This window comes from Heloderma suspectum, chromosome 7 (assembly GCF_057233095.1).
Source record: "Heloderma suspectum isolate Gila_16-S chromosome 7, 16-S_ref, whole genome shotgun sequence".
NCBI lineage: Eukaryota > Metazoa > Chordata > Lepidosauria > Squamata > Helodermatidae > Heloderma > Heloderma suspectum.
In genome coordinates, this window is record NC_139464.1 from 69,619,344 (window position 1) to 69,647,033 (window position 27,690).

At 45.3% G+C, this 27,690-nt stretch overlaps 1 protein-coding gene across 5 annotated transcripts; it reads right to left on the bottom strand.

Moving 5' to 3' along the window:
* Window positions 1-871: 871 nt before the first annotated feature.
* On the bottom strand, window positions 872-27,690 carry DYRK2 (dual specificity tyrosine phosphorylation regulated kinase 2). Of its 5 annotated transcripts, none has more exons than XM_084810559.1 (4): window positions 25,903-27,690; window positions 25,459-25,469; window positions 24,824-24,962; window positions 872-8,688 (listed from the first exon to the last, which is right to left on the bottom strand). In XM_084810559.1, exons 1-4 carry the CDS (start codon window positions 25,978-25,980, stop codon window positions 7,087-7,089), a joined length of 1,830 nt encoding a protein of 609 aa, XP_084666685.1. In that variant the 5' UTR covers window positions 25,981-27,690; the 3' UTR covers window positions 872-7,086. The 5 variants fall into 5 exon arrangements, with proteins under 5 accessions (XP_084666685.1, XP_084666682.1, XP_084666683.1 ...); XM_084810556.1 differs by lacking the exon at window positions 25,459-25,469 and having other exon boundaries at window positions 24,824-24,969; window positions 25,914-27,091; window positions 27,575-27,673; XM_084810557.1 differs by lacking the exon at window positions 25,459-25,469 and having other exon boundaries at window positions 24,824-24,969; window positions 27,575-27,678.

Sequence of the window (27,690 nt, forward strand, 5' to 3'; positions counted from 1 at the left end):
AATACATAAGTGGTATCATAAAACTGGCCACAAGGATTAAAACCTCCTACAACATATTTAATGTGAAGTTGGCTGTGACAGCAGCAGCATCTCACATAAAATTTTACATACATATATACACAATCCACATTCAATCATTTTTTCACATGTTTTCAGAACACACTGTTGCAGCATATTACAGTCACGTGTCTAAGTCGTTGCTCTTTTAAAAAAGAAAACAAAAACAAACCCAATGTACACCTTAGACAGAATTGTAGCAGTTGAGCTGAGTAAATACAATGACGTTTTCATATTATTTTGTATTTTGTAGCATAGATGTACATGCCCCTAGAAAAAATGTAATTCACAAATGCTTTCTTTATTTTAATGCTACCATAGCATTTCAAGTGGGCAATGCTAAAATCTTTACTGACATAAAAAACTTTTTTTAAAAAAAAGATATATGTTTACCAGCTACTTCTGATTGAAAGAAAAAAAAGATTCTTATGAAAAATAGACAGAATCGAAGAACTCTGACACGTGCCTAAAGATTCTAACATAGCCCGTTGCTACTAACAGACACAACCCCCCAAGCACTGTTGCTGTCCAGTCTCCATTCATTTCAATGGCACCTGCGCAAGGTTTCATGCAAGCCCCATTCTAATCAATGGAGGCTGCTTGGCAGTAACCATAAAGCATCTTTTTATTAAAACAACAACAAAAACATTCTTCAGGAGTCCTTCATGACCCCCAAACCACCCACCAAGGTAAAAGTGGCATTAAATGCCTTGCACCCAAATTGTAAAAATCCCTGGCTGCATTTACTGGAGCCAGACACGTAGAAAAGGAATGCACTTTGGTTCATACCAAATGCCCTGGGATTAATTCTCACTATAAAATTAAACAGTTTGAGGTAATTTTTTTTTTTTTTACAAATACAGTTGATTCTGTCTAGTGCTCTCATAACAAAACAAAACAAAAACCAGTTCTTTAAAAAAAATCAGTCCAATGTTAAGGTTACAGCTAACTACTATGAAGTGCCACCTTTAACCCTCGAAGAAGCATGACAATTCCTATAACAGAGTATTCTGTCCCCTGCTAAGTAGAATGATTGCCTTATTGATCTATATTAAGGCCTTGAAGACACGGGGCAAAATCAACTGGAAACCTCTCTTGCTCATGCCCAGTTGATGGAACTGAGAATCACCGAAGAATACACTGAAGTGCTCTTGTAGAACACCCATTAATTTCACTGAGACATACACAGGAGAGGCTGCTAGCAGATTAGGCTCAGATCCATATTAAAAACAAGCATAGTATTTTTTTAAAAAGATTTCAACCTTACTACATAGTACAGCATTCAAAGGGTTAAAGAGACAACGTTGCATGCTCCATAACATGGCGTTGTTCGTAACAAAAGGCACATTGTTAACATCAAGGGCACAATTTGATCCTCCGTGGTTCTTCTACACATCTTGCACTCCATTGTCCCCCTGGTTGTACCAACATACTGAAGAAGCAAATTATCCAGCACTCCAGTGGTGCAAGAGCTGGGCAAAACGAGATTGCAACCAAACACAAGACAACACTGTGCTATTTCTACTTCTGCAAAGAAGCACAGATGTCCCCAGACAATGGTAACATGTGATGCTAAGCAAAGTTTCCAAGCCAACATCTATCAGACCAACTAATTAGAGCCCTTAGAAACAAAATCATGTCAAAGCAAGAGGCGACATCCTTTAAAATGTTTTTTTCCTTTCCTACTTTCCCTCCCTCTTCCAATTATAAATAAGCTACAATAAAAAGCAGCCAAGTCATTGGAAACTGTAAGATACCTGCCTCTTTTTTATTTTAAAAGCATACAGGAGGTTTCATATTAGGATTTTAGAAAATAGCTCTGCACACTGTATTTGGACCTAAAAGTTTCCGGTAGCATCTATGAAATTGATAAATCACAAATGCACTATCAGCATTTAAATTTCTTTAAAAAAGATAGAATCAGTGGTTTTAGTCACGAACGATCCATGAATCTTTTCCATTTAATTTTACTTTTACTGTTACACACACACACACACGTTGCATAGCCACACACTATAGAATGGTGTACATTTAGTACTATAAATAATTTAGTGTCATTTGGGGACAAGAAGCTACATTTGGAAATAATGGGAATTTAAATATTAGCCAATAACTAAAGTTGCTAAACATTAACAGCCATCCTCTTTTAGCCACAAATTACTTGTGGGGTGAGGGGCTCTTCTTCATCATATATATATGTTGGGGGGGGGGGGCTGGCAAGCAGGGTTTTTGTTTGTTTGTTTGTTTAGTTTCCTGAGAATTCATCATTTTTTTAAATTTATGCCCATTTCCAAAACCTATGGTTAACAAAAACATGTTTTCAATTTTTTTAAATGAAATATTTGAATTTTCAAAAAAGAAATTGACCGGAAACTTTCTTGGCCTCTCTGGGGACTATGCTTTAAGTAATTAAAAACATTTTTACAATTAATATAATTAGATTTGTGCACATCAACAAAGTTGTGAACATTGTTACTGAAGTTTGCTGAAACCAAACCAAATCTCTCATTCCTCTAGTATCCACAATCATTTTAATTTAAGCCTGAGACACTTTAAAACTCCTCACTAAATATCATGATCACTGCATATGTGACAACGATTTTAACAATGATGGTTTGCGTTAAAAAACGATCTTTCAGTGCAGGATACATTTTTCCTGAATTATATTCTTTTCAGTTGCTACTTTCTGGGGAGAAATCTCAACCTTGTCTTGGCTCTCCACACAAAGAAAAGAAAAAGTGAACCAGGCTGCACTACGTTTATTTGATTCTGGGGTCTATCTGATCAAAACCTCATGTCTTTCTCTGACAGAAGAAATGAGAGAACAGGCCCAAGGTGTCCTTTGTTGAAAATGACCATGCTAACCTATTACAAAAAACCCTAAACATCTACATAAATAAATGCCTGCTCTTTCCTTCAAGGTTTTCATTAACAATCATGATAAAGAAATAACACAAAACTGCAAGAGCCTTTTGATTTTCTCCCCATACAAGCTTCTCAAGTATACCAGGCTTGTAAAGGAGTTTGCCCATGTCTTCATTTGCTCTACAAACTTTTTGTTGTTGTAAAATCACTCACTCATCTGTACCACTCAACACTTGGACAAGGTCTTTGCCTAATCTGGAACATCCCTCATAAGGAAAGACAAGAGAAGAATAGATGCAGCTCCACTGATTACTAGAATATCTCATAAATATCTCCTTATATATTCAAGTAATATTTCCAGAAGCTGATGGCAGTGCTATATAATTGCTGCAGGAAACATTGGTGTTACACTGGTGTTTTCAGCAACAAATACGTAACACAGAGAACTAAAATATGCATGAGCATACATATTTAAACAATTCTGTACACATGTCTGGAAAACCTGATTGGCCCAGGTTTTCCAGATGTGCGCACAGGGGTGCTTAAAGATGTATCTTGCAACAATTGTAATATATAGCACAGCCCTAATATTTATATAGCATATTGCATTTTTTTAGAGCTTCATTTTTTTTAAAAAATGAACCCAAATACAGTTTATAGGAAGAGTTAAATAATGTTAGCCTCAGAAGGCTGTATTGATCTGAAGGTGTGATATATCAGTAAGGTCATAATCCATCAGACAGGCAAAATCCAGTGCAAGTTCCATTGAAATGAATGAGCACAAATGGTAATTTTGCACAGCTCGCATTTAATTTAATAGGGTGTATCCAGTAGAATTTCTTGGTGGATTGTATCTGAGACTGTTCCAGAAAAAATACAGGGCAACATCCAATGCCGTCACAGTGCTATTGATAATTATATTGTACTAGCATTAACCAATGCTAGTGCCATGTCATTAGCGCTTGCTAGACAAAAGAAAAAAAGCAGAGATTTGCCACCAAACTTCAGCAGTGCCATTTGCCACTGATTTTCAGCAGCAACTCACTGCTTTTTTCCTTTGCCTAGTAAGTGCTAACGACATTGCACTAGCGTTGGTTTATGCCAGCACGTCATTAGCGCTAGTGTGGTGGGTGACAGCACCGGATATTGCCCAAAGTAAAAAATGAAATTTGTACAAGGGCCTAGAAGATACAAGTTCAAACAAGGCAATTCTTCTGAATGCACAATACAAAGCCTGCTAAGTGCTTTCAAGCCCAGGCAGACAGAAGAAGGCAGGAGAGAACAAAAGAGCCCAAATGTATATGTCAACGGTTTCAATGCTTAAGGGTGCACTCTTGTGCACGTTTAGACAGAAAAAAAAGTCTTACAATGCCCAGCATGCCAGGTCGTTTTTCTGTCTAAACATGCATAGGATTGTGCCTTAAATGTCCCGTATAAAATATTTTGCTTTGCATGACTTTGTCTTTAGAAATCACATCAAATTTTAGAGTGACGTGCTTCCATCCACCTGCATTCATCTTCCCACTTTCCTTTTTATACATATGACCTAGCATCCTTGTAAATGATGCTATATCATTTTTGAAGAAAATTGTCCTCATATTTAGCAACGCTATTAAATTTTTTTAAAAACCCATTTTGGAATTTATTTCTGCAGGTTTGTGGGAGAACTACTGGGGGAGGGTTACTGAACTCTGGGGATACACACACACACCATGTTGGGCTGCCTTAGTTCCAAGCCAAGTTTGGAATTTTAATGTAGACTGATGACTTAATAAAGCCAAGCCAATACATTGGGCCTTAACCCAGTCTTGGCAAGGAGTTCCCCCATGCAAAAATAATCCAGTAGCTCTATACTGTTCCTGGAGCAAAACCAATACATTTTGTCTGTCTCTTAACATATCTGAATTTCAGTTTTAAGCACAGAACCCACAATTTAAATGGGATAAAACGGAATTAAGCACATGTATATCAGCACAAGGGTTTGATCCTGGTGCCCTCCAGCTGTTTGGGATGGCAGCTCTCATAAGCCACAGCAAATGGGCAGGTACTATGGGATTTGTAGTAAAAAAAACAAAACACCTGGAGGGTACCAGGTTGCCCATCCCTGGTTTAATCCTATAATAGCTAAACTACACTCGTACCTCATTTGAATCAACCCAATAGTTATTCACAGCCTATAAAAAGAGTAGCACATGTAAAACTGAACTGTTTTGAGTCCCTGAGGGTGCAATTCCATGCATGCTTAGACAGGGAAACATCGCACAACTGCCAACATGCCCCAGCCAGCCTTGCTGGCTGGGGCATGCTGGGAGTTGTAAGACATTTTTACAACTCCTTTAGACATCTCTAAACATGCATAAGATTCCATCCCAAGTGCCCCAACTGGAGGTAGTCATGGGACCTGCACGATACAGAACCTGGTGGAGGGGAGAGGGAAACTTCTATCAGAGTATCTTTGCTGCCTGCATCAATGGACCTAAATGCTGGGGAGACAGGAGGGGGAGCAGCAGGCAAGGCTACCCAAGGTCCCAAAATGATGAGCCAGCTGGGCAATGTCAGACCCCTGAAACTGTTAGAGACTGACTATAGCCATGCTGTATAGAAAGCTTGTGGGGCAGCACAGGTCTGTCCTTGGAGCCACAGTTTTCAGAAGATCCCTGGACTAGGGGTGTCAAGGCCTGTGGGTGGGGGACCAGGAAATCCCCCCCCCCATTCTTTGCTCCTGAGGACTCCTTTTTTGTTCAGTGTTTCCAATGGAAAAATGGGAAATTTGGGGGAGCACTGAAAACAGTGTTTGATCAGCCTATGAAATGCTTTCTCTTTTGAAATGAATGACAGCATTAGAGAATAATTCCTGTGTACACTGCAGGCATACACAGCATTCAAATCCAAAATGCATTTCTGCACCTACAGAGTACTGCCGCCTTCTTGACAGGCGCATACAGAGCCTTTGCTGCTTGTGAATTGCTGCTTCCTTCTTCTGGTGACCACTGATCTAATCTGGAGATTCAGAAGCAAGTATCTCACATCTGCTGTCCTTCTGACCTGGCCCCTCCCATGTGATCAATCCTTTCACCTCTCCTCTCCACTGACTGAGACACAGAAACCCTGTTACAAAACTAACAGCGCAGTCCTATGCATGTCTGCTCAGATTAAGTCCCATTTAATTCAGTGGGACTTACTCCCAGGGGAAGTGTGTATAGGATTGCAGCCTAAGGCATTTTATACTTTTGAGGCTACAATTCTGTGTGTGCTTTCCTGGGAGTAAACTCCACAAAACACAGTGACTCTTACTTCTCAGTGAACATGCATAGGATTGCTCTCTAACGTTCATAAATATGCCAAATAGTACAATTTTATATGCTAAGTTATAAATTATCCATTTTATGCTGTTAAAGCAATAAACTAAGTTTCAGTTTGATAAGAAAGTAAGTATTGCATATAGTCCACATTTTCCCCAAATTTTCATTTTCCCCCTCTGGACACCTGACAGGGAACAGCTGCGTGGGATCTGGGGCAAGTACAGGGGCTGGTGCGAGTGAGCCTGATGGAAACCCTCTATGGATGCAACTTTTTCATTGTCATATAATAAATATTTATAGTAAGTATTATGGGGAAATCTGTTCATTCTCTATAGTATGGATGCAGCTTCTATAAGCTGCCATGTAGAACTTTCACTTGTACCCCTGAATGTTTTCTATATCATCAGAGAAAAATACAGGTAAATGTTTGCGGGATTGGAATCTACTCCTATAATAAAAACCAGGAATAGGAACGTATTAAACATTCACTCCAAGGAAAAGCTAATATGAACTACATAGTGGGAAAGGGACACAGACCCCACTCCCCATCAAACTATAATGCATGATGGTTCGGTCATATCCAGTGGCCTGCCACTGACACTTATTATTGTGCCACACAAATTCCATAGTAAGGCTAACTGTAGTTTTTAAGAAAAACATTTCATAAAAAAAAGTGTAAAAACTTAAAGCATTGTCCCCATGTTATTTTTATAAAATCAAAAGCAACTTTTCTTACATATTGAGAGTACTGAAAAAATACAAATGTTTAAAGTTACTGAGCAAATAAAAATAGAAATCTGAGCTACTTTTTCATATGAATAAGGCTCAGTTGTTGTCAAAATCAACATCAGATTATTCAAACTCAGCTAACAAGTTTTGGCAACACTGTTCTTTGCTGAATATTCCCATTGGCATCTGTCATCTGTGCCAGATTAGTCCTCAGTTTTGAAGCTGAGTTTGAAGTTGGAGGTAACTTGGAAATTGACGTGATAGCACCAGTGCTTTCGGTTATTCTTTTTGTTGATGTCTTCTCCCCAGTTGGAGGCTTTGGCAAACGTCTCCTTAACCAGGGATGCCGTAGAGCCTGACCAGGGGTCATGCGCAGAGTAGGATCCCACTCTAAACACTGTTTCAAGAAGTCAAGGAAGAGGGGATCATCGCATCCTTTTAATGCGCTCCCCCATTCTCTGCTCTCTGGTGGGCCACGCAATTTGCCCCGCCGGGAACGACCACCATTGAGCACTATGGAACCATCTGACAAGGTAGTAACGGTACAGTATCGGGGATAACCCTTAGAGCTCACAAAATTTTTTGCTCTTTTGGAGGAATCTAATAGTTTCTGGGAAGGCATGCCCAATAATTCTATCATACAAGCCAGCTGATCCCCTTCATCTTCTCCTGGTAGGAGAGGATAACCTGTTAAGAGCTCCGCTAGAATGCAGCCGAGGCTCCACATGTCTATGGGCATCCCATAACGAGCACCAAGGATGACTTCTGGAGCACGGTAAAAACGTGATTGAATGTAAGTATAGACACGCTGGTGCTCATAACAGCTGGAGCCAAAATCAATCACTTTAATACCACTCCGACCCTGTTGCTTCAACAGAATGTTCTCTGGTTTAAGGTCACAGTGAATGATTCTGTTTTTGTGCAAAGCATCCAAGCACTGCAAAATCGAGTGGGCAAACTTGCGGACCAATGGCAGGCTAAAGCCCTGAAATTTGTTTTTCTTTATGAGCTCATAAAGGTTCATGCTCAGCAACTCAAATGTCATACAGATATGGTTGCGGAATGTGAAATTTTCCAGCATGTGTATAACATTCATATTGTTATCCTTGTCCTGTTTTTTTAGGTGCTCCAGAATTCGAATTTCTTCTGCAGCTTGGCGGTGAAAACGCTTCTCGTTTCTTACCATTTTCAGGGCCACATGCTGATGCATTTTGTGATCATAGGCCTTCACGACTTGCCCAAAACTTCCTTTCCCAATAACCTTCAGGACCTCATATCTGTATGAGATATGATCATGGGGTACTTGTACATAAGACCCCTGGTCATCGTCGTATCCACTGTTGTTTGGACCACTAATTACACCTTGCCTCTTCTTTGCATTTGGACCCAAAAAATAGATTTCAGGGTAATTGAAGACCTCATGATGCTCAAAGGATGTTAGCTTTTGCATGTATTGCTTCATTGCTTGCTCTGGAGTCATAGGACAGGCTTTCATCTTCCCTGGCCCTTCGGTAGACTTCAAAGAACTGGAGCTCCCCTGCCGCTTATGAGCACTGTCCAGCTGTCTGTCTTGCATCACCGGCAATCCTGATTTTGCTACTGTCGTAAGCCCGTTTGGTTGCGTTGTCAGGACCGTCCTTTTGTTGCTATTGTCTTCAAACAGCTGCTGAACCTGTATCTGCCCATGGCTGGCAACATGCAGGTGCTCATTCATTGTGTGCTTACTTCCACCAACCTAAAATATAAAGCACAATTTACCAGTTAAAAAAAGAAGGGCAGGATGGAATAGTTCCCAAGGTGTATAAAGGGTGTGTGTGTGTGTGTGTGGAATAGAACTTCGTATTTGTTCAAGAACCACTCAACTATTTCATCCCTAAACTCAAAGTTCTACACCAGAGATGGGCAACATGCGCCCCCCACTGCCTTTTCTGCAGCCCCCACCAGCCCATGCCGCCAAAGAAGCTGAAGTTTGTTGCCAAAATTCAGGCCCTTTTTTGCTACAGCACCACTGAATTTCAGCAGAAAATTTGGCAGCAGCAGGGGCGTAGCCCCCAGTAGGTTCTGAGGGGGAGGGACTGGCCCCTGGATGTTGCCCATCCCTGGCCTACACACTTAAACCATTAGGTCGAATCCAGTTCTCCCATCAGACACTCCCACTGGGGGAAGACGGAGGCAATTTGTTCTAAATCTGCCTTCTACATGCAGCCTCCCGAGCTCCCCCCACACACAAAAAGCTGCTTTGGACGGTTTGGGTGACCCTCCAGAACAACATGGGAGGTGACACTATGGTTTGCAGAGGGAATTGGCAAAAACTACCTCTCCCTCTTCCTCGGGCAGGAGCCTCTGCCAGATCTCATCCCCTTGTGCATTTGCAGAAGGGCAAGTCTGGATCCAGCCCATTCTCTAGTGCTCTTCACATATCCACTGCGCCACGCCAGGCAATCTGCCCTCTATCCCAAAAAGCTGTGCCTGGTTCCTCCTCCTTGACCACCTGGTGTCATATTGTTATTCATTCATTTAACATCTGATACATCTAATCCTTCAACACAAAGTTCCTAGTGCAGCTCCCAATACAAAAATTTTAAGCAACAATACATTAAAAAATGGGTTTAAATTAGGATGCAATAGCATATCCTCCTGCTCATGCGCCCTTATGTTTTTGGAATTTTCCATACCCATGTTTTACTTGCTATTGTTGACTAGAAGATATATCTAAAACAGCAGTGTGAAATGCAACAAACAACAATGGCCTGGCTGATACAGCTCTCGCTCGTATCTAAAGCTCACCATCTGGTAGTGTTCATGAATGGCTCCACATATGTGGTTAAAAAAATACTTGTGGGAAAACTTATATATTGGCCCCGTTGACACACATTCAACAAGTCCAGCTAATACAAGCATACAGACATGGAACTACCTCCCCCATACGGATGCAGAATAAGGCATCAAGCAAACTCCAGGCCCTAATAAGCATTATAAAACCCTGGGCTGGAGAGATCCTGCTTGCTCAAATCTTTGGCAATATTTGCCATTTCAACTGGTGGGGGTGGGGCAGGGATTTGTGTGCGTGTGTGAGAGACAGCAAGAGAGGGACATGACCTTTTATTTGTTTTCCATTCGTTTCCTGGAAACCTGTTTGGCTATAAGATTATTACTGTGTTGGTCACTGAGAATGAGTCAGAATCAATAGATGTATTTTATTAAACAGATTGCAGTTTATCAGATCTCTTTACAGTCTTACTTTCTGGGTCTCTGGAGATCAGGCTGAAATTACCGTTACACTGTCCCTTACTAGTTTAAGATTTGTTGCAAAACAGTTATCCCACCATTTAGGAATAACATCACAACGGTGATATGCAGACAAGCCAGCAAATGTCAAACAGTCGTTTTTGACTGTTTGTGCAAGAAATGTGTAGAAGGAATAGTCCAGCTGTATCCAGAAACCTATAATTCAAAATGCTACCTCTCTCTCTCTCACCACTTGTTTCAGCTTGCTCATTAGAGACATGAACAAAATATGGGTCGCATCTGATTCTTATTACTACTACTAGGTTCTAAACAAAGAACTGAACAAATACTCTGAATCTCTCTGGCACAAGTGTTGAGTTTTGAGCACCTGGTGAATAAGAGGCCTGTTTTTCAGCTGTGGTTGCCATTGTTTTTTGTGTTAGGGGCTCTGTGATTATAACAACTTCATGTACAGGCAGCAATTTGACAGGGGGAGCTTCTCCCAGTATAGAATTGCAGTGATGAGGATAGCTGAATTTCTACCTGTTGTGTGGCTGTTAAAGGCATGGGTGAAAAGGTGGCAAATTTACCAATTACAGGGGGCTGGGTCCATATTTACACAAGTACAAGTGGGCTGGTGGAAGTGGACTTCACCGACGCCTCTTCCCCATGGCACCCTCCCAGCCCTCTGAAAGTGCTACACAGAGGCCCTGCCGAATTGCAGTGAACTCTAGTGTGGGGTGGGGAGAAAGGGGGGATTCCTGAAAATTGGATGGAGGCACCTTCCATCCACAGAGAGCAGATCCTGAATCCAACCCTGGGTATTTTGGATGTATTAAATGCAGTTTCTACCACTGAAAAAACTGTCATAGAATTACAGACACACAAGGGTGAATGACATAATGATGGGTCACAGACAGGAAGAGCAAAGAATATTGCGCGCGCGCACACTCGGAGGCCTGCAGAACAGAGAATTCCAGTTGTCTGTGTTAGGATTTCCACTTCACCAATAAATGTGCATTGATCGTCTGGGAGAAAGTACACCTTTTCCCAACCCTGATTCTGGGTATGAAAGGGGGCTGGTCCTCATACAGTTGTAAATTCTCTTGAGGGCCACCTTGCCAACTTCAAAGTGCGGCCACTGAATTTCACCCAGTAACACATATGCACATGCCCTCTGTCTGCCACACAGGCAAACACACACCATGCATGCATGGTCACACATAGAGACACACAGTACTCCCCTTTTCTCTGCCCATACAAGCGGTCCATCTTTGCCATCAAACCAGCTGCCAAGCAATTCCACAAAGGAAGCTCCTACTAGGAAGGGAAGAGGGTGAACCGCTCCTCTGTCATTCCATTCTGCTTTTACTGCTCCCCGCCCTGGAAGCATTCTTAAATAAGAAGCTGCTTGAATATCTTGAAAACCCCTTACCTGAGTGACACATCCCACAGTGATACAGTTTGGAGCAGGATGACAACCTTGGTGGGGCACAATTAATCCGGGCCAGGAGACATTGTGGAGGACCACACAGAAATGAAGAGGCCTGAGGGTTGCATTGAGAGGACTACTACCATTTTCTTCAGCTGACATAGCCATGCCTACAATCTCATATTTTTAAAGTTAGATCCTGCTTCATTCCAAACTTGGACTAGACTATCCCACACTCTTTCAGCAACACATCAATGCTCTGCCATATCCTCTCCACAAAAGGTACAGCCAAAGCCCACTGCTGAGTTCCAGGTCTCAGAACCACTCCAGCACAGCAGCACTGTTCACTCCTGACTCCCAGCCACTCATATCAAAAGCAGAGGCAGGTGTGTCCATGCGAGCAACGTCCACAGGACTCTGTATGTACTGAAAACTAGACATTGGTATACACAGAGATGGACACGACGACAAGCAGGACTCTTGCACGTTGACTTCTGGGTGGGACTTGCCAAGGGCTCCCAAAAGGTGTGTCAGAAATCAGTACCTACATGCACAACTTTAAGTGCTATCAAGCCCAAGACAGTCAGAGTAGGGAACTAATGAAACTGTCAAGGCCTTGGGGGTTACTCACTGCCCTAGGTTCCCTCGAGCCAGTCAGCCATGAGAGGCTGGTGTGAGGAAGTCCCTTGTCAACACTTTGGATGATGACAGTTGTCTTCTCTGTCTTTCTTTGCCTCCCACCCACACTCAGCTTGCCCTATTGTAGTTGTGGCCTATTTATACAGATAAGGAGTAAATCCAAACAGAATTACTTAAAGAGTCCACCTTCAACTCCTTGACAGAGCAGAATAAGTAGAAAAAAGTCTCCCTTCTGCCAGTTTAGGAAAGGAGCACACACACACACACACTGCTGACTGGCTAATCCTGCCCTGTTGGAAGCTAGGTGGGCATGTTGTCACTACATCTCTATGTGTGGCTTGAGTGCCTTAAATCAGCACAGGTGTGCCTCTGCCCAACGGGTTGGGGTGCATGAGGAAGCATCCACCTCATTGTACCCCAACACCTCCATCATCCTTCTAAGGGATGGAGGTAACATTGCCACCCTCCTTTCCATACACAAAGCAGGCTGGGGAGCACCATTATTTTTCCAACCAAGAAAGGATGTATGACATAGGTGCAGTGAGAAGGACGTGGGCTTCAAATGAACGTTCATCTTCCATTTGAAGAACCTCAAAGGGACCTGTTTCTACCTTTTTTTGTGGACTGATTCTTGCAAGGGAGGAATGGGCAACCTGTGGCTCTCCAGACATTCTTGGAACCCTGAACTCCCATCAGCCCAGCAAGCATTGCCATTGATCAGGGGTGATGGGAACTATAGCTCAACATCTGGAAGGCTACAGATTCTCCACCGGTGTTGCTGGATTTGCTCAGCTTTGTATCGAAGTGACTGCTATTAACTGTACATGTAGAAATAAAACATGGTTCTCGTGTGATATTGGCCCTATTCTCAGATTATTAGGGTCCTCAGTGGAACAGAACATCCTACTAGCATTCAACTGAATGCACGCAGAACCCCACTTCAGATCTTGCCGCCCCACATGGCAAGGTGCTTGAATGAAGGGGGGGCTTTGTGTATATGAGGACGTTGGGCATGTGCCATGATGTGCAGCCTCAGCCTCATCTCTACTTCAGAACACATGAATAGGGCTATTAATACAAGCAGATCATACCTCCACATGCGTACTGTTAACATTTGAAGAAGAAGGTGGGGAAGACAGCAATAGGAAATAGCACATTAGCTCTTGCTGTCCGCAGTATTTTTGCCAAGAAAGAAGCAGATTAATAAGACCATTTGGCTTTTTAAAAATCCCCATGGTCCCAAAGAGCAGCTGTCTATTTTACTCTACTGCTGCAGCTTGAAAATACATAATGAGAGGCCAGCGCTGAAATAATTCATAAATGGGGAAGGATTAACAGGACCTCGGAACCTGTTTCCCTACACCAGCCTTCCCCAACCCAGAAGCCTCCAGATTTGGTGGACTACAATTCCCATCATCCCCGGCCAGAACAGATGGGAGTTGTAGGCCACATCTGGAGAGCACCAGGATGGGGAAAGGCTGCCCTACACAATCACCCCAAACCAATATGTTCTGACAACGTCTTGGAGAAAAGAGCCTCTCCCACTTTTAGAAATGTGACTAAGAAAGGAGAAGTTAATCATACACTCGCTAACCTTATGCTGAATCAAGAATCCTTAGCCCGTCACAGAAACCTCTGGGTGGGTCACCAGCTGCCAAAAGTAGACCTGCCCAGAGGGTTCAGGCAGTTTCACTTCTTCACCAAACATCTGAAGCTGACAAAAGAGCCAGAGCACAAACATTCCATTGGTGTGTCCATCTTATAAATAGCTTGGAAAGTAATCTACGGCAACAAATGCTGACTTGCACAATGATAGTTCCTATCTGAATGGAAGATCCAGACAGAATCTTCAGCAGAGACAGTCAATTCCTGGAAAAAAGCTGAGTTCTTATAAACCAGTTTTACCTCACTCATGTACGAGACCATTGAACCATATGTTCAAACTTTCCAGACTGATTTTTTATAGTGAAGAACCCATGTGTTTCTCCCATGGAATCCTTGAGTATTGCAGAGGATTCCAGGGGCACTGGATTCTAGGGCCCTTTTGGGCCTTGCCAACATCCTGAGCGACCTGAAGGACCCTGGTCTGCGTTTCCCTGTTGTTGCACACTAGAAGGCAATGTTGGCAATAGTTTGTTGGCCATGACTGATATTCCCACTGAGGAACCCTTGATAAGCTTCTGAGGAATTCCAAGGTTCCCCATCTCTAACCACTACTCTAGACTTTGGCTTGAACCCAAAGTACCACAAAGTTACTTCTGCTCATGTAAGACAGCTTTTCTGCTACCCTTTCTAGCAGCAGCCTCTGCAATCCCACTCCCCTGATAGCTGAGGGACTCTTATTTGAAGGTGGTGACATGAAAAGCTTCAGCCTGGTGAAAAACCAGGACCTCCCCCACTTCCAAGCATTAGATTCGCCTTGACCAAGGGCCTCACCCCAATCCTTCCTCACCCTTGTCACACTACCACCACCACCACTTCCGTTCTGTCCCCAGGCAGAAGGGACGAGAAACGGAACTAAGGAGGGGAAATTGGTGGGTGAGATGATGACCTTCCCAGGCACCCTTGACCAAAGTCCTGCTCAGTCTCCCCTGCCGTTCTCCCTGACAAATTTGAATTAAGAGCAAACCACTAGATTGGGAGAAGCCAAATTAAGCTTTGTGTGTGGGTGCGCTACACAGAGGAACATGAGGAAAAGGTGCAAGACAGACGCTATAAAAGCAATAAAAAGGGGGGGATTCTGTCTTAAACTTGATAATCTAGGTATGGATTCTAAATTTAACACGTTGATCACATACAAGGGTAAAAGCTTTGGAGTTCCAAAACAGCTGACATCCTAAGGATGAAAGAAGAGCCTGGCTGGATCAGTCTATCTCAGGAGTGCAGAACCTCCTTCCGCCTGAGGGCTGCATTCCATTTCAGAGAAGTTTTCAGTCATGGGTGGGGCCAAAGGCAAAAGAGGTGGGACCTAAATACTGAAAATACCAGTGTGTAGCTCTTCCTGGCAGTAACCAAGCCTTGGGAGAGGCATTTCAACCTTGCAGAATGGTGAAAAAACGGCGCAAAAGCTGGGAAAACACCCAACAATTTGGTAGTTGAGGAAAAGGGGGCGGGGCTCTCTGGGGATCCCAGATTTGGCCCCCAAGCCCGAGGTTCTACACCCCTGGCCTATCTAGTCCAGCATCCTGGCTAGGATCCAACATTAGAACTACACAGAGTAGACCCACTGAAATGAATGAGACTTATGTTAGTCAAGACTTACTTCTCCCATTCATTTCAAAGGGTCTACTCTAGATGGGACCAGCACTGGATACTATCCTGTTTCCACAGTGGCCAACCAGATGTTGTCCCCAGCAGCTGGGATTCAGAGGTATGCTGATATCGAGTTTGGAGGCAGCACTGGTAGCCATACATCAAGAGCAAAGGGGCTCGCTTTTCAGTTTTGAATACTCAGCAGAGGTCGGCAGGAGGCCGAGGTGGATAAGCAGGCCAATTAAACCCTGGGAGCCAGAGACTGGGTTAGAGGGTTCCAATGCGAGACAGTTTCCCACTGTGGTGCGATAGTCCCTGTGTAAGCTGGGAAAACTTCCACTTCTGGAGATGTAGCTATGACCTTACCTTTGGGCAGTGTTAGACAGGGAGTAGATAGCAGAGCAAAAGGATGCGAAGGAAAGAGTAGGTGTGAATCTTGCCTACCCTCCTGGAAAAAATCTCTACCTGTCCATGCTAGACATGACGGTTCTCACTGCTGGGGTGCCTGGGGGCAGGTGACAAGACATACGGGCTGTCATGTGTGAGGTTGGCCTTTCCTGGCATTAACCAGACACTTTACAATGAGGACAGCCAATAAACCAAATTGGTTGTCAAAGCAAAAACTTCTTATGACTTGAAAACAGGGCTTTTCTTCACACTCACACACATGTGAGCAGATTTGGTGAGCAGCAGATTTGAGTGAATCCTGAATCCAGAACTGAAGCAGGTTGTTTCAGAGAAATCTGGGAGACGCCCGAGTCAAAGTGGGGATGCTCTGAAGTGGAGCAAACCTAATCTGAAGCTTTGATAGAGGCAGAGATACAGACTCTGTGTCTGCAAAAATTGAAACAATTCCCCTCAGGCTCTCCATATCTTCCAGCCACATAAGACTTGTGGGAAATTTCATGCACTGCAAAAACAATTTTAAATAATTGGAAATGTGTACAAAGTGATGCTTGAGGAATACTGCTTATAACAGAGTCAAATTATAGCTGTCCCTGTCGAACTGATAGCTGATCTATTGTAATACTCCAAGCTGGTTTTTGAAGACTAAAATGCAAGAGACACTGATTAGCTATCTAATTTACCTGTGTAGAAAAGGGATATCTTATTCTCTAAATCAGGGGTAAAAAAGGTAAAGGTAAAGGTGTCCCCAACCAGTCGTGTCCAACTCTAGGGTGAGGTGCTCATCTCCATTTCTAAGCAGAAGAGCCAGCGCTGTCTGAAGACGCTTCCGTGGTCATGTGGCCGGCATGACTGAACACCGAGGTGCACGGAGTGCTGTTACCTTTCCCGCCGAAGCGGTACCTATTTATTTACTTGCAATTTCTTGCTTTCGAACTGCTAGGTTGGCAGAAGCTGGGACCGAAGATGGGAGCTCACTCCGTCACGCAGCACTCGGGTCTCGAGCTGCTGTCCTGCCAACCTTCCAGTCTGCGGCCCCGAAAATCAGGGGTAGGGAACTGTTTTTATGTTGAGGATCACATACCCTTCAAGGGTAATCTGTCAGGCTGAAGAAAGTGGTGGGTGAGGCCACAACCAAATGTTGATGAGCCACACCTCTCCCTCTGACACCCCTTCAGTCTGTCTGTCTGTCTCCTTCTGCCAGCAGGCTTCCAGAAGAGGGACAAATTCATCCCGCCAGTTGCCTGAACTGACTGCTTGTAAAGGGCTTTTAAATTAGGCTGAGGCTTGCCTACCTTTGCTCTATGTCAACCAGGATAAGAAATAATCCACAACCTTCTGTTGCAATGTAATGTTTTCTTTTGTAATTTGAATTTCCCAAAGAAAATGCCAGTGTTCAGGAAATAATTAACACATGATTGGCTATTCTTACCCAATCCTGAGGCCTGTGCTCTATCCTTATTAAATCTCTCAAGGAAACAGATGAGATGTAGTTACTGGATTTCCCAAAAGAAAGGTCATGATGTCATCAGAACCCCTAAGACAACTTCACAAATTCCAACACAACTCTTGGCATCCATTACTCTTATACAATCTCCATGAATGCACAGATGTGAATAAATTTCATTCAAACGGTCCATCACTGCAATCTTCCCATGGACAGCTGGTGCAGAATACCTGGATAGTTCCTTCTCATGGGAACTATCAATCAGCAGGTTATACTGATGAGCTTTTTCTTTCTTTTTTTTTTACAAAAGACGAAAACGTTTGTTATGTGGAGTCATTCTATATGGCAGCCTACTAAAGAAAATTTAATGGTAGAGCACTAGCACATTATAAAATGGGGCTCAGATCTCAGCATCCAAGGAGGATAATAATCTGGGAAAGTAACAGCATGGGCCTAGAAAGGCCATTGCAGGAGGTACTTTCCTCTCTAGGGTTGTTCAAAGACAGCTGGCTGCAGCTGTGTAGATTATCATATAGCAGGACATATGGAGTATCGGGTGAAGAATGCTTCACTGCAAGTTATTAATGCTGCAGTCTGTGTATATGTGAGCAGTAGCAGTGGTCAAGGCACAAACACACAAAGAAGAGGGTGGATGAATGCAACCTTTAAAAAAAAAAAAAGTCCACAGAAATGGTTCTCAAAAGCAAAAGGATCTTTGCTCTCCTTTTCCTCTTCCTGTCTCTAGTGACTTTGTGATTCCTTTTTAATGTGCATATTCAGTGTTGATTCCATGTTTCATGGGTTTTTTTTTTCTTTTCAAAACAACAGTATTGTAATTAACTGCAGTGCTTTAAAAGTTGTAATTATATCTGCCTTGTCACTGGAATTATGGGGCGCTTTCCCGACTCAAGAAACCATGCTCTGAAGACTGCACTATCTTTATCATAAAAAGGCAAAGAAAAAAATGAAAAAGGCCCTGCGATTGAGGCCATTGGTTTGCCTTTGGTACGTGCTACTTTTCGAAGACCATTAAACAAATGTGCAGCAATTTATTACAGGCTTCTAATGCATCACAAATACCACAATACACCACTATCTGTAAGTACGCTAATTTTAAGATGAGAATTCATCCATTTGCACCTCAAATGACAAAATGTTCCAGAAATTGCAATGAATTACATAGATACCAGGGATGTGCATCAGATTCTGATGAAGTCCAAGCAGAATTGGGCCCCTTCGGATCGTTCTGGTGCTTCCTGAGGCAGAGCTGTCTGCCCTCCAAAGCCACCAAAACTGAAGCCAGGCCAAAAATTCCTGTACCCATTTCTCTGACATTTGGTAGGTATAATCCTCTCTAAAGGCTACTGTGCCTGCAAACATCATCCAATTTTGACCAAGAGCACAAGCTAATAGCCGTTTTTTATTTCTCATGGTAGTCAATGGGACTACCATGCGAACTGAGAGCCAGTGTAGTGGTTAAAAGTGTTGGACTGGGACTTGGGAGATCTGGGTTATAGCCCCCACTTGGCCATGAAGTTCACTGGGTGACTTTGGGCCAGTCACTGACTCTTGGTCTAGCCTACCTCACAGAGTTGTTGTGACGATAAAATGGAGAGGAGGAGAAGGAGCGCGTAAGCACCTTCAGTTCCTTTCAAGAAGAAAAAAGGCAGGGTATATGTAAATGTAACAAAGCCTTGGCTCTCCAAACCTTGACTTGGGTCCAGTACTGAGTCAGATGGCCTCCCAGTTGGGCCAAGCAGAATTAGGTCATTTTCCAAAGTGCTGAATCAGGGTCCAAATCAAATCTGGACATCAGTGCACAATCCGAATAGATACAAGGGGCAATATCTTGATTTTGTCCATTTCAGATATGCAAAGACAATTTCTCTTGATAGATTTTTACTCTGAGAGGCTCTGGGAATAAAAGATACAGTTGGACCCAGTCTACGTTAGTCACACTCAGCATGCAAAGTTAGTTATGACCAACTTAGATTGTCCTGTGTCGTTCTCTCCATTTCCAAAGTTTAGAGGTGAGTGTGGATCCTTTTGTAGCCAAAGTGGCATCATCCACATACAATAGGGAGGCTTGGAGGAACTCCAAGATTTGCAAAAGTACAAAAAACCTTTAAGGGGAGAAAACAAAATCTAATAGGGGGAAAACTCCAAAAACAGCCCAGTGAGAACTGAGTGCACTCAGTGGTCACAGAATGCTAACTGATTGGTGGGGTGAGGGGAAGGGGGGAAGGATGGAAATACAAGTGGGAGGGGGGATGAAATGGAAGCATTCTGGAAAAGGACATGGCTGACTTAATAGGTGTGAACCACCCAGAGAGCTTGGACTATTAGGCAGTATAGAAATGTCTAAATAAACAAACAAACATTGAGCAGGAACATTCCACACTGAAACATTTTGTTCAAGGTCCCACTTGTTATATGTATTCTTGACTGGGTTCTCCAGGTTGCATACGCATCTCCCGTTCAGGAGTTGCTGTGTTGTGTGAACCTGGCGAGCGTGGGTTATGCAAAGGTTAAACAACCCTCGCATAACCCATGATCTGCTTTAGGCTTCTGCAAAGGCTGTTTAACTCTCGCATAGCCCATGCTTGCTGGGTTCGCACGACGCGACAACTCCTGAGTGAGAGATGCATATGCAAAACGGTGACTGCACACACCACAGCCTCACTGTTCATATCGTGCGAACAGCCCCATCGTGGGCTTCCTATTGGACTCAGTGACTAGCAAACCATTTCCAGGATCATTTACTGAGTCCATAGGAAGATTGTGTACTCCTGTTTTAAGCCATCCAACTACCTCAGCTCAGCAGAGTTTTTAGTTCTTAGATTATAAATATGTATGGTTCTACCAGCCAAACAAAAGGAACATTAACTTTATTTATTTCCTTTCTATACTGCCCAATAGCCGAAGATCTCTCGGTGGTTCACAAAAATTAAAACCACAAGGTACAGCATAAATCAACATAAAACATGAAAGCCTAAAACTACAATATAAAAGTACAACCATAATAAAAACCTAGCAGCAATGCAGAGATTTTAATACAGATTTAAAACAACACAGCTAAAAGATCGGAGTGCTAAAATGCTGGGAAATTAAAAAGGTCTTCACCTGGCACCAAAAGGAGTACAACATAGGTACCAGGAGAACCTCTCTACCTCATTCCACAGCTGGGGTGCCACAGCAGAAAAGGTTCTCTTCCTGGTAGCTACCCACTTCACTTCCTTTGGCAGGGGCTCAAACACAAAGGGAGAAACACTATTTTGTCTGGTAATTACCCCTTGCTTCTGAAAAGTTCTGGACAATCATTACAGCCCAATCATATGTATGTTTACTTCGAAGTTAGTCCCACTTTGATCAATGGCTCTTCAGAATAAATGTGCACACGAGTGCAGCCTTAGCCTTCCAGTAAGCGATCTTGCTTACTATCCTTGTACGTGTAGAGACAGCCAAGCAAAGATCTGCGTCCTGCCTCTAGGAAGATACAATTCTGCAGCGCAAAAGGCATGTGGGCTGCATGGCCCAACATTTCGGATTATGCTCCTAGGTTGCATAAAGGCTCTAGCTCATTGCAAATTGATATGTTTTAGTTGTTATAGCAACTGGTTAGTATGCATACTTGTTCAGGAAACTATGAATTTCAAGACAGGGAACTTGATTTAAATCAGTGATGCTGCTTGCATAAATTTAATGATTTAAATTGGGGGGGGGGTTCTTGGCAAATTTAATCATAGCTTAAATCAATTCACCCTGTATGCAAGCAGCATCTGACAATGAGAAGGAACTCTCCCAGGCTATAAGCACATCATAACTGATTTAATGCAAGGCAGGAGGACACATGTCCACTTCTAATATCACATTCAGGAGAGAACACCATCACAGCCTTTCCCAGCCTAGGGTGCCCAGATGTTGTTGGGCTCCCATCAGTTCCAAACAGCATAGCCAATGGTCAAAGTGGGAGCTGTAGTCCAACAATATCTGGAGACCCTAGGATGGGAAAGGCTGCCTTACAATTTCCCTTTTTTAAAGAAATCTGGACCTGTAGCAGAGTTTTTGGTGAAGTCTGGGCAGAATTTGTTGAAATAACAGGGTACCGTTTTGACATCTTGACTTCCCCTGCCCCTGGTTTGGACTTCCGCCACTTCTCTTCTGACCAATTGATAATCAGCACACAGATGTCACCACATTAAACGTGTGGCCCTCCAGATGTTGGTGTACTGCAACTCCCATCAGCCCTAGCCAACATAGCCAGTGGTGAGGGATGCTGGGAGTTGCGGTCGAACAACATCTGAAGGGCCATATGCTCCCCATCCCTGGTTTACATGTTACAGACCTCACTGTACATGGCAGTGGTGGTGCTCTCTTGACAACTTGCTCACGTTTACAACATTTCACCGTGCAGCTCAGATGCTTTCCAATATAACAGCTACACATAGCAATTCATGGTAGCCAAAATGTGTCAGCCAGTCCAAGGAGGAGTCTGAAAGGGGCGCAAACTCACTTAGGATGGGGAGGGGGGAGTCATTAAGGAGGAATAAGCTGCATTTGCACAAGATTTATTGTACACAGCACCAAGAGAGATGAATGCAGAAAGGAACAACTCTGCTCTCGAGAGTGCAAACAGGTAATATTCACATGTAGCAAAAGAGGAAAGCATTATAAGAGTGGACGGACATGTTGCTCTTCAAAACAGGCAAGAGAAATCACCTTTGCTTCCTATTTCATGGATACCAGAAATGGCTGGGAGAATAAAGACAAGGTACAATAATCCAGCCAAGAGGCAAGGAAGTGGTCATTTGGGAATTGTAATAGTAGTAGATGATGATGGTTCACTTACGAAGTTATTTTAGAATGAATTAATTGTTTTATTCACACCATCCCAATGGGCACTTAATTTCCATTTACAGTTGGGACTGAGGCCGGGAAAGATTTGCAACGGCCAAATATGGGATTCTATCCCCTGGATCACTACAATTAGGAAAGAAAGGGCCGGAATGAAGGAGAATGCCTCAAAGCAAAGAATCCAGGATGAAAATGAAAGCAAGCAAAGGAACCTCAAACTTGAAGAGAAACTCGGTGATCAGAGTTGCAGTTAAACAGAGATGGTGGGGGATGGAATGAAGCCATATAGTCTGAGAAAGCTCCACTCCCGACACACAGCCGTCCATCTGCTTAGCAACACAAGTTGCCATAAATACAAAGCACAAGCCAACGCTTCTTTTATGGTGCACAGCACTTCCCTATATGAGATCACTTTGGTATTTGAGGTGGGAATAGCTTGGAGAATGAACCACTCTCGGGGGGAAAACCCTTATGATGAGAGGACATTTGGGACAGATACAAAACCAGATAGGAAAACCAAGGGGATATACAGTTTTCCACATGCTTCCACCCCACCCCTGGACATTGCAGCCAGAACTTTTAAAACTCCTGACAAGTTATATGGACCTGGAATATTTTGGTCTACAGCCAATGCTAAATACAATGTAGCCCTTGCACTGGGTTTGAACGTATTCACAATATGAGTGTACAATATACTGATGCCAAGACATGCATTTTCCCATGGCAACAGTTCTGATATGAACTCTACAATATTCCCCAGTATCTGTAGCCATTACATGACATGTATGCATCCTCCTTGATCCTAGAAGTGCATGTTAAAGTTGTTGGCTGCTGAAGCTGACCATTTTAACACACCTGGAAACACTGGAAGGCAAAGCAGTACTTATGTACAAATGCAGACAACATCTTAATTTGAGCTAGAGTTCCACTGGGCTTAGCTCTGGAATGGATTTTCAGTACCAGGGATCAGCCCCCAAACATATAAGCTAGTAAGAAGAGTGCCCCTGAACATACACAGAGTGCATGCTCTTCCTCCTTTCCCCACAGCTACAACCAGCATGCCCAATCATGTCCAACCATCAGGCAGAAGGGGCTCCTAGGTCAATGAGCTGTCACCTGCAGGTAAAATGTAAGTCCTCAGGCCTCTTTTTTTTTTTGGTAGAAATTAAACACACACACAACCCATGCCCATAGCCACCTTCCAACTCAGATCAGTGACACAGCCATCAAGTTAATTCTATGAGCGTTCCAAGCTGCTAATCCAAATAAATATACAGGATCAAGGCTTTCATATCAGTCCACATTCTATTTTTTCAGGTTGAAAGCAAAGGTCAAATGCAGCAACGCCATGAAGCAGACCATCCCTGTCTACCTGGCCATATTTTCAGATCTCTCTCTCTCTCAAGCACCCTGTGCCCCCCCAGAATAGATCCTCATGCCTAGAAAGATCCAACCCTTATAGCAGATCAGCTACAATTGGGAAATTAGTAATGCCATCAGGCAACACCAGTTTCTGTAGTTAAACTGTGTTTACATTTGCAATGTCACTCCCCTACCCCACTTACTGCCTCCTGTTTTTCCCCTCAAAATGAGCTATCAGTCTGAGCCAGTCTCATAACTAAGAGGGCAACTGATTTCTCAGTCTGCAGAAAAAAGGCCGCCCTTTAACTGAAGTGACCAACCTCATTTTCAAAGCCGTTTCTACCTCAGAAAGACGCACCTAGCCCCATCGCATGGACTGCATTGAAGTGTGAAAGGGCCTGTTGTTGTTGTTGTTATTATTACTACTATGAGATAAAGAGAGATACTAAAAAGAATTGCATGACTGAAATCCATTGAGGCTTCTTAGCATAACCACAAGGACCTGCCTTCCATGGTGACTTTGCAGAGTGGTTTCTTCCCGTCTTGTTTTTGTTTCAAATCCACAGAGGACAGGTAGTCGTAAAGCTGCCTTCCAGAGACCTACACGGAACCCACGCACCCAGAGCCCCATGTCTCATATAGGGCAGGGTGAGCCGCAGTTCTGGCAAACCACCCACCCTGGAGGCTTTACTGCTTTCTCTGGGGAAAGTGATGGTAGGGAGATAAGAAAACTGCCACAGCATCACTCACAGCACAGGTAACTTGACTTTACTGCTGTTCCGCCTCCACCCGAAGCCTTCTCCCCCCAGATCTGCACTGCAGATTCACCCTGAGCAAGATTCCCAAGTGACTCCGCAGGATGACTCCCGTCCCTTCCCCTCTCCTCCCCCCAGAATACCTGTCGAAACCAGACGGGTAACAGGACCAAGGCGTGTTGAGACATGCTGCTGAGGATAATTAACAGGGCTCCTCCATAGTCAGCGGAGCTCATTCACAGATCCCACTCAGACAGGCTGGCTGGCACATTGATTGCTATTAATACCAAAGCGAGGAGGAGCGAGAAGAAGGGGGGGGGGGCTTATGAGAGGCTGGCACAGTATTTTGAGAATGGAGAGGATTGGGCATTGGGGGGCGGGGGTGTCTGAAGGGGTTATGGGTTGCCCGGCTCCACGTCCTCCCATCATACATTCATCCCAATCATACATTCCTCCAGGAGCACCCCCACCCGCCCCCACCTCGACGCAGTCTCACCGTGTGGGCGGCGCTGCTGGGCTTGAGCGGCGGCAAAGCGAGGGGGGACGGTGGTCCGGTCCCAGCGCCCGTCCGGGAGGCCCCTCCGGCCCTGATCCCCGGTGAAGCCTGGAACTGGCGAGCGCTCTCCCCTCCGCCCCTGCTGCCTGCGGAGGAAGGGAGAAGAGATCGGCTGAGAACGACGGGCAACCGAGCAGGGTCGACCAGGCTCCGGTTCAAGGGCAGGAGGGGAAAGTGGTTGAGGAAGTGGGAGAGGGAGCCCCAGTAGCCCCCTCCCCAGCGCTCCCCCTCTTCTTCTTCCGGCTGCCATCGCAAGATTGTCTGAGCGATCATAAGGGAGCTGGTCTCAAACGTGGCTCCGAGGCGCACACAGAGGTCTGCCGGGACACCTAGAGGGCTAATCAGCGCGGAGGCCGCCGCGTGTTAACCCACTTAAACCTTTCATCCATGTTTAACCCACAACCATTAGAAGCCTAAGTGGGAAGCCAAACTGGATTTGCGTGGCACACATTTCTCTTCCCCCCGCCTTCCCTCCCTCCCTCCGTACCGTCTGTCTGGTCGCAAAGGGAGGGGAGGTTCAGTCGTCCAATCCAGTTTCCGACATCTCGTCTCTGCCTCGAGGGAGACAAATCGACCCTCCCCCTCCCTCGCCCCGATTATCACTCCGGAATAGGGAGGGAGAGCGCAAGAACTCTGCTCTGCTCCCCAGCGCACCGGTTCCAAGCCAGCCCCGCTGGAATCAAACAACACAGAAACAGCATGCGCTTCTCCCTTGCAGCTTTGCCCCCAAACTTGCCGGCTCGAGAAACAAAACCTTGACAATCGTGAGAAGGCCAGGGCGCTCCCAGGGCCAAACACGGGAAGACTTCTATTTCTCGTTAAAAAAACAAAACAAAGAACACGTGCAGACGTGCGTCCAAAACCAGATCACTTTTGGAGGGGCAGCGTCACAAGGGGGAAGACTGCATTCCGCGCGCGCGCAGCGCGAGGGCTCCGTCTACAGCGTTTGGCCGGGGGGGGGGGGCTTGGGGGCGTTGGAGGAAAGTGGCAGTAGGGGCATGAAACCGGTTCGGCTCCGCTGCCTCCTTACCAGCCGGGCCAGCAGCAGCTGCAGCTCCTCCAGCCCCAGCAGCGGAAGGTTTCCTGGTGGTTAACATGGCCGCTGGAGAGGAGGGAGAGGGGAATGCATTTCAGGGCTGCCGCGACTCCTCCGGCTCTTCGCCTCCTCGCCCGCTCCTCCGGCTCGGCCTTTCCGATCGGCGGCTCCCGTCGTCTCCTTGCGAGCAGCTACACCACCCAGGCGCACGCTCTTCCGCGGCATCCGTCCCCGAACGCCCGGGCCCGCCGGGCAGCAGCCACCCCCGGCCCCAGCCTCTTCCTCCTCCCCCTTGTCCTCGTCTCCTCTCTTCAGCGGCAGCAGAGGCGGCGGCAGCAGCAAGAGCGCCGCCGCCGCCCCCCGCCCCGAACACATCACCCCGCCAGTTTCCAGGATCCCCGATTCCCGTCCCGGTTTAGGCGGCGGCGGCGGAGACGGCCCCCTCCTTCCTTCCTTCTCCCCCTCGGAAAGACAGGAAGAAACACAGATCGACCGACCGCCCCCGAGCCGAGGGGCAATCCCCGCCCCTCTGCGCGAACGCAGCCGCGCGAGCCTTTCCCGCCGCCTCCGCGACACTTTCGCTTTCAAGAAGCCCGCAGGCCGGGCAGCTCCGCCGGAGCCCAGCCGAGAGCAGCCTGCGCCCCGCCTGCTCGGCTGTTGCAGCCCGGCAGCCGGGCGTCCCTTCCGCCCCCCTGCTGCTCCTCCTCCCTCTCCCCCCCCGGGGGGGGGGGCTGCAGCTGTCCTTAGCTTGGCTGGCGAGCCGAGGACACCATCGCCTTCCTCCCCCTCTCCTGCGGTGCTCTGGGAAGCGGGCGGGGGCGGGGAGGAGTGCGGGAGTGAGGAAGAGATAACAGGCGCTGAGAAGGCAAGTGTCCTCCGTCCCTCCCCCCACCCCCGGCTCAGAAAGAGAGAGACCCCCCCCTTTTTATGCCGTAGGCCACTTAAAAACAATGCAGAAATGCCCGGCCTTTCCCCCTCCTCGCTCCCTGGTCGCCCGCGTGGCCTTGAGCACAAATATGCACTTGCCACCGTCTGTCCCGCACGCTCCACCGGTGTTTCCGTGCAGGAGAGGCGCGCGCGGCCGCTGCCACCCCGACTGCCCGCTGTTCTCGCGAACACCCTCCGCCTTGACAGGCCGAGCAGCGCTCTCGCTCTGCAGAGGTCGGGGTTACCTTGTGAGAAGAGAAGGTGGCAGCCGGAGAAAGAAAAGAAAAAGGTGGGTGGGGAGAGAGGGGGTCAGGTCAGAAAGGTGTGAAACGACGGAGGGCAGAAAGAAAACGTACGTAATCCCCAGTCTTCAGAAGTTATATTAAAACTGTGTCACTCAACAGTAGTAATATTATGCCACAGGGTCTATATGGTGCAAGTAAGCAAACTCCTCCTCTTCAGAAGCCAGAGAGGAAAAAAAACTTCACCTCCCACCCTGCCATAGAAAGACCTGCTGCTGTCTCCCCTCAATGACCAAGATCTTTGTAAATATACAGAAAGGCACATAGGGAAATTTCCTTCTGCTGAGCAGAGGGCAGAGAACTAGAATGCCAAGCAGAGCAAGAAAAGTTCAGCCTGTGATAAGCTTGTAAATGGGGTGAAGCGGCAACTTAACTTTTTATTTGGAAATTTGCGCTCTCTCTTGAAGCAGGGTGAAGAAATCTTACCATGCAGATCTTGTTTCTATAACAAAATCAAGTACTTCCACAATTTAATTTCTCCAGTGCGGAAATAAATAAATGTTCCAGCTGTGAAACTCTGTTCTAGCAACGCTCCAAATGAT

Bases quoted from the DNA above. Each gene is read 5' to 3' on its own strand.
- DYRK2 (XM_084810555.1), bottom strand. From the start codon at position 25,156: ATGATCGCTCAGACAATCTTGCGATGGCAGCCGGAAGAAGAAGAGGGG. The intron at 8,689-24,823 runs GTGAGACTGCGT...TTTATATTTTAG, and splicing joins CCAGCAGCGCCGCCCACACG to GTTGGTGGAAGTAAGCACAC.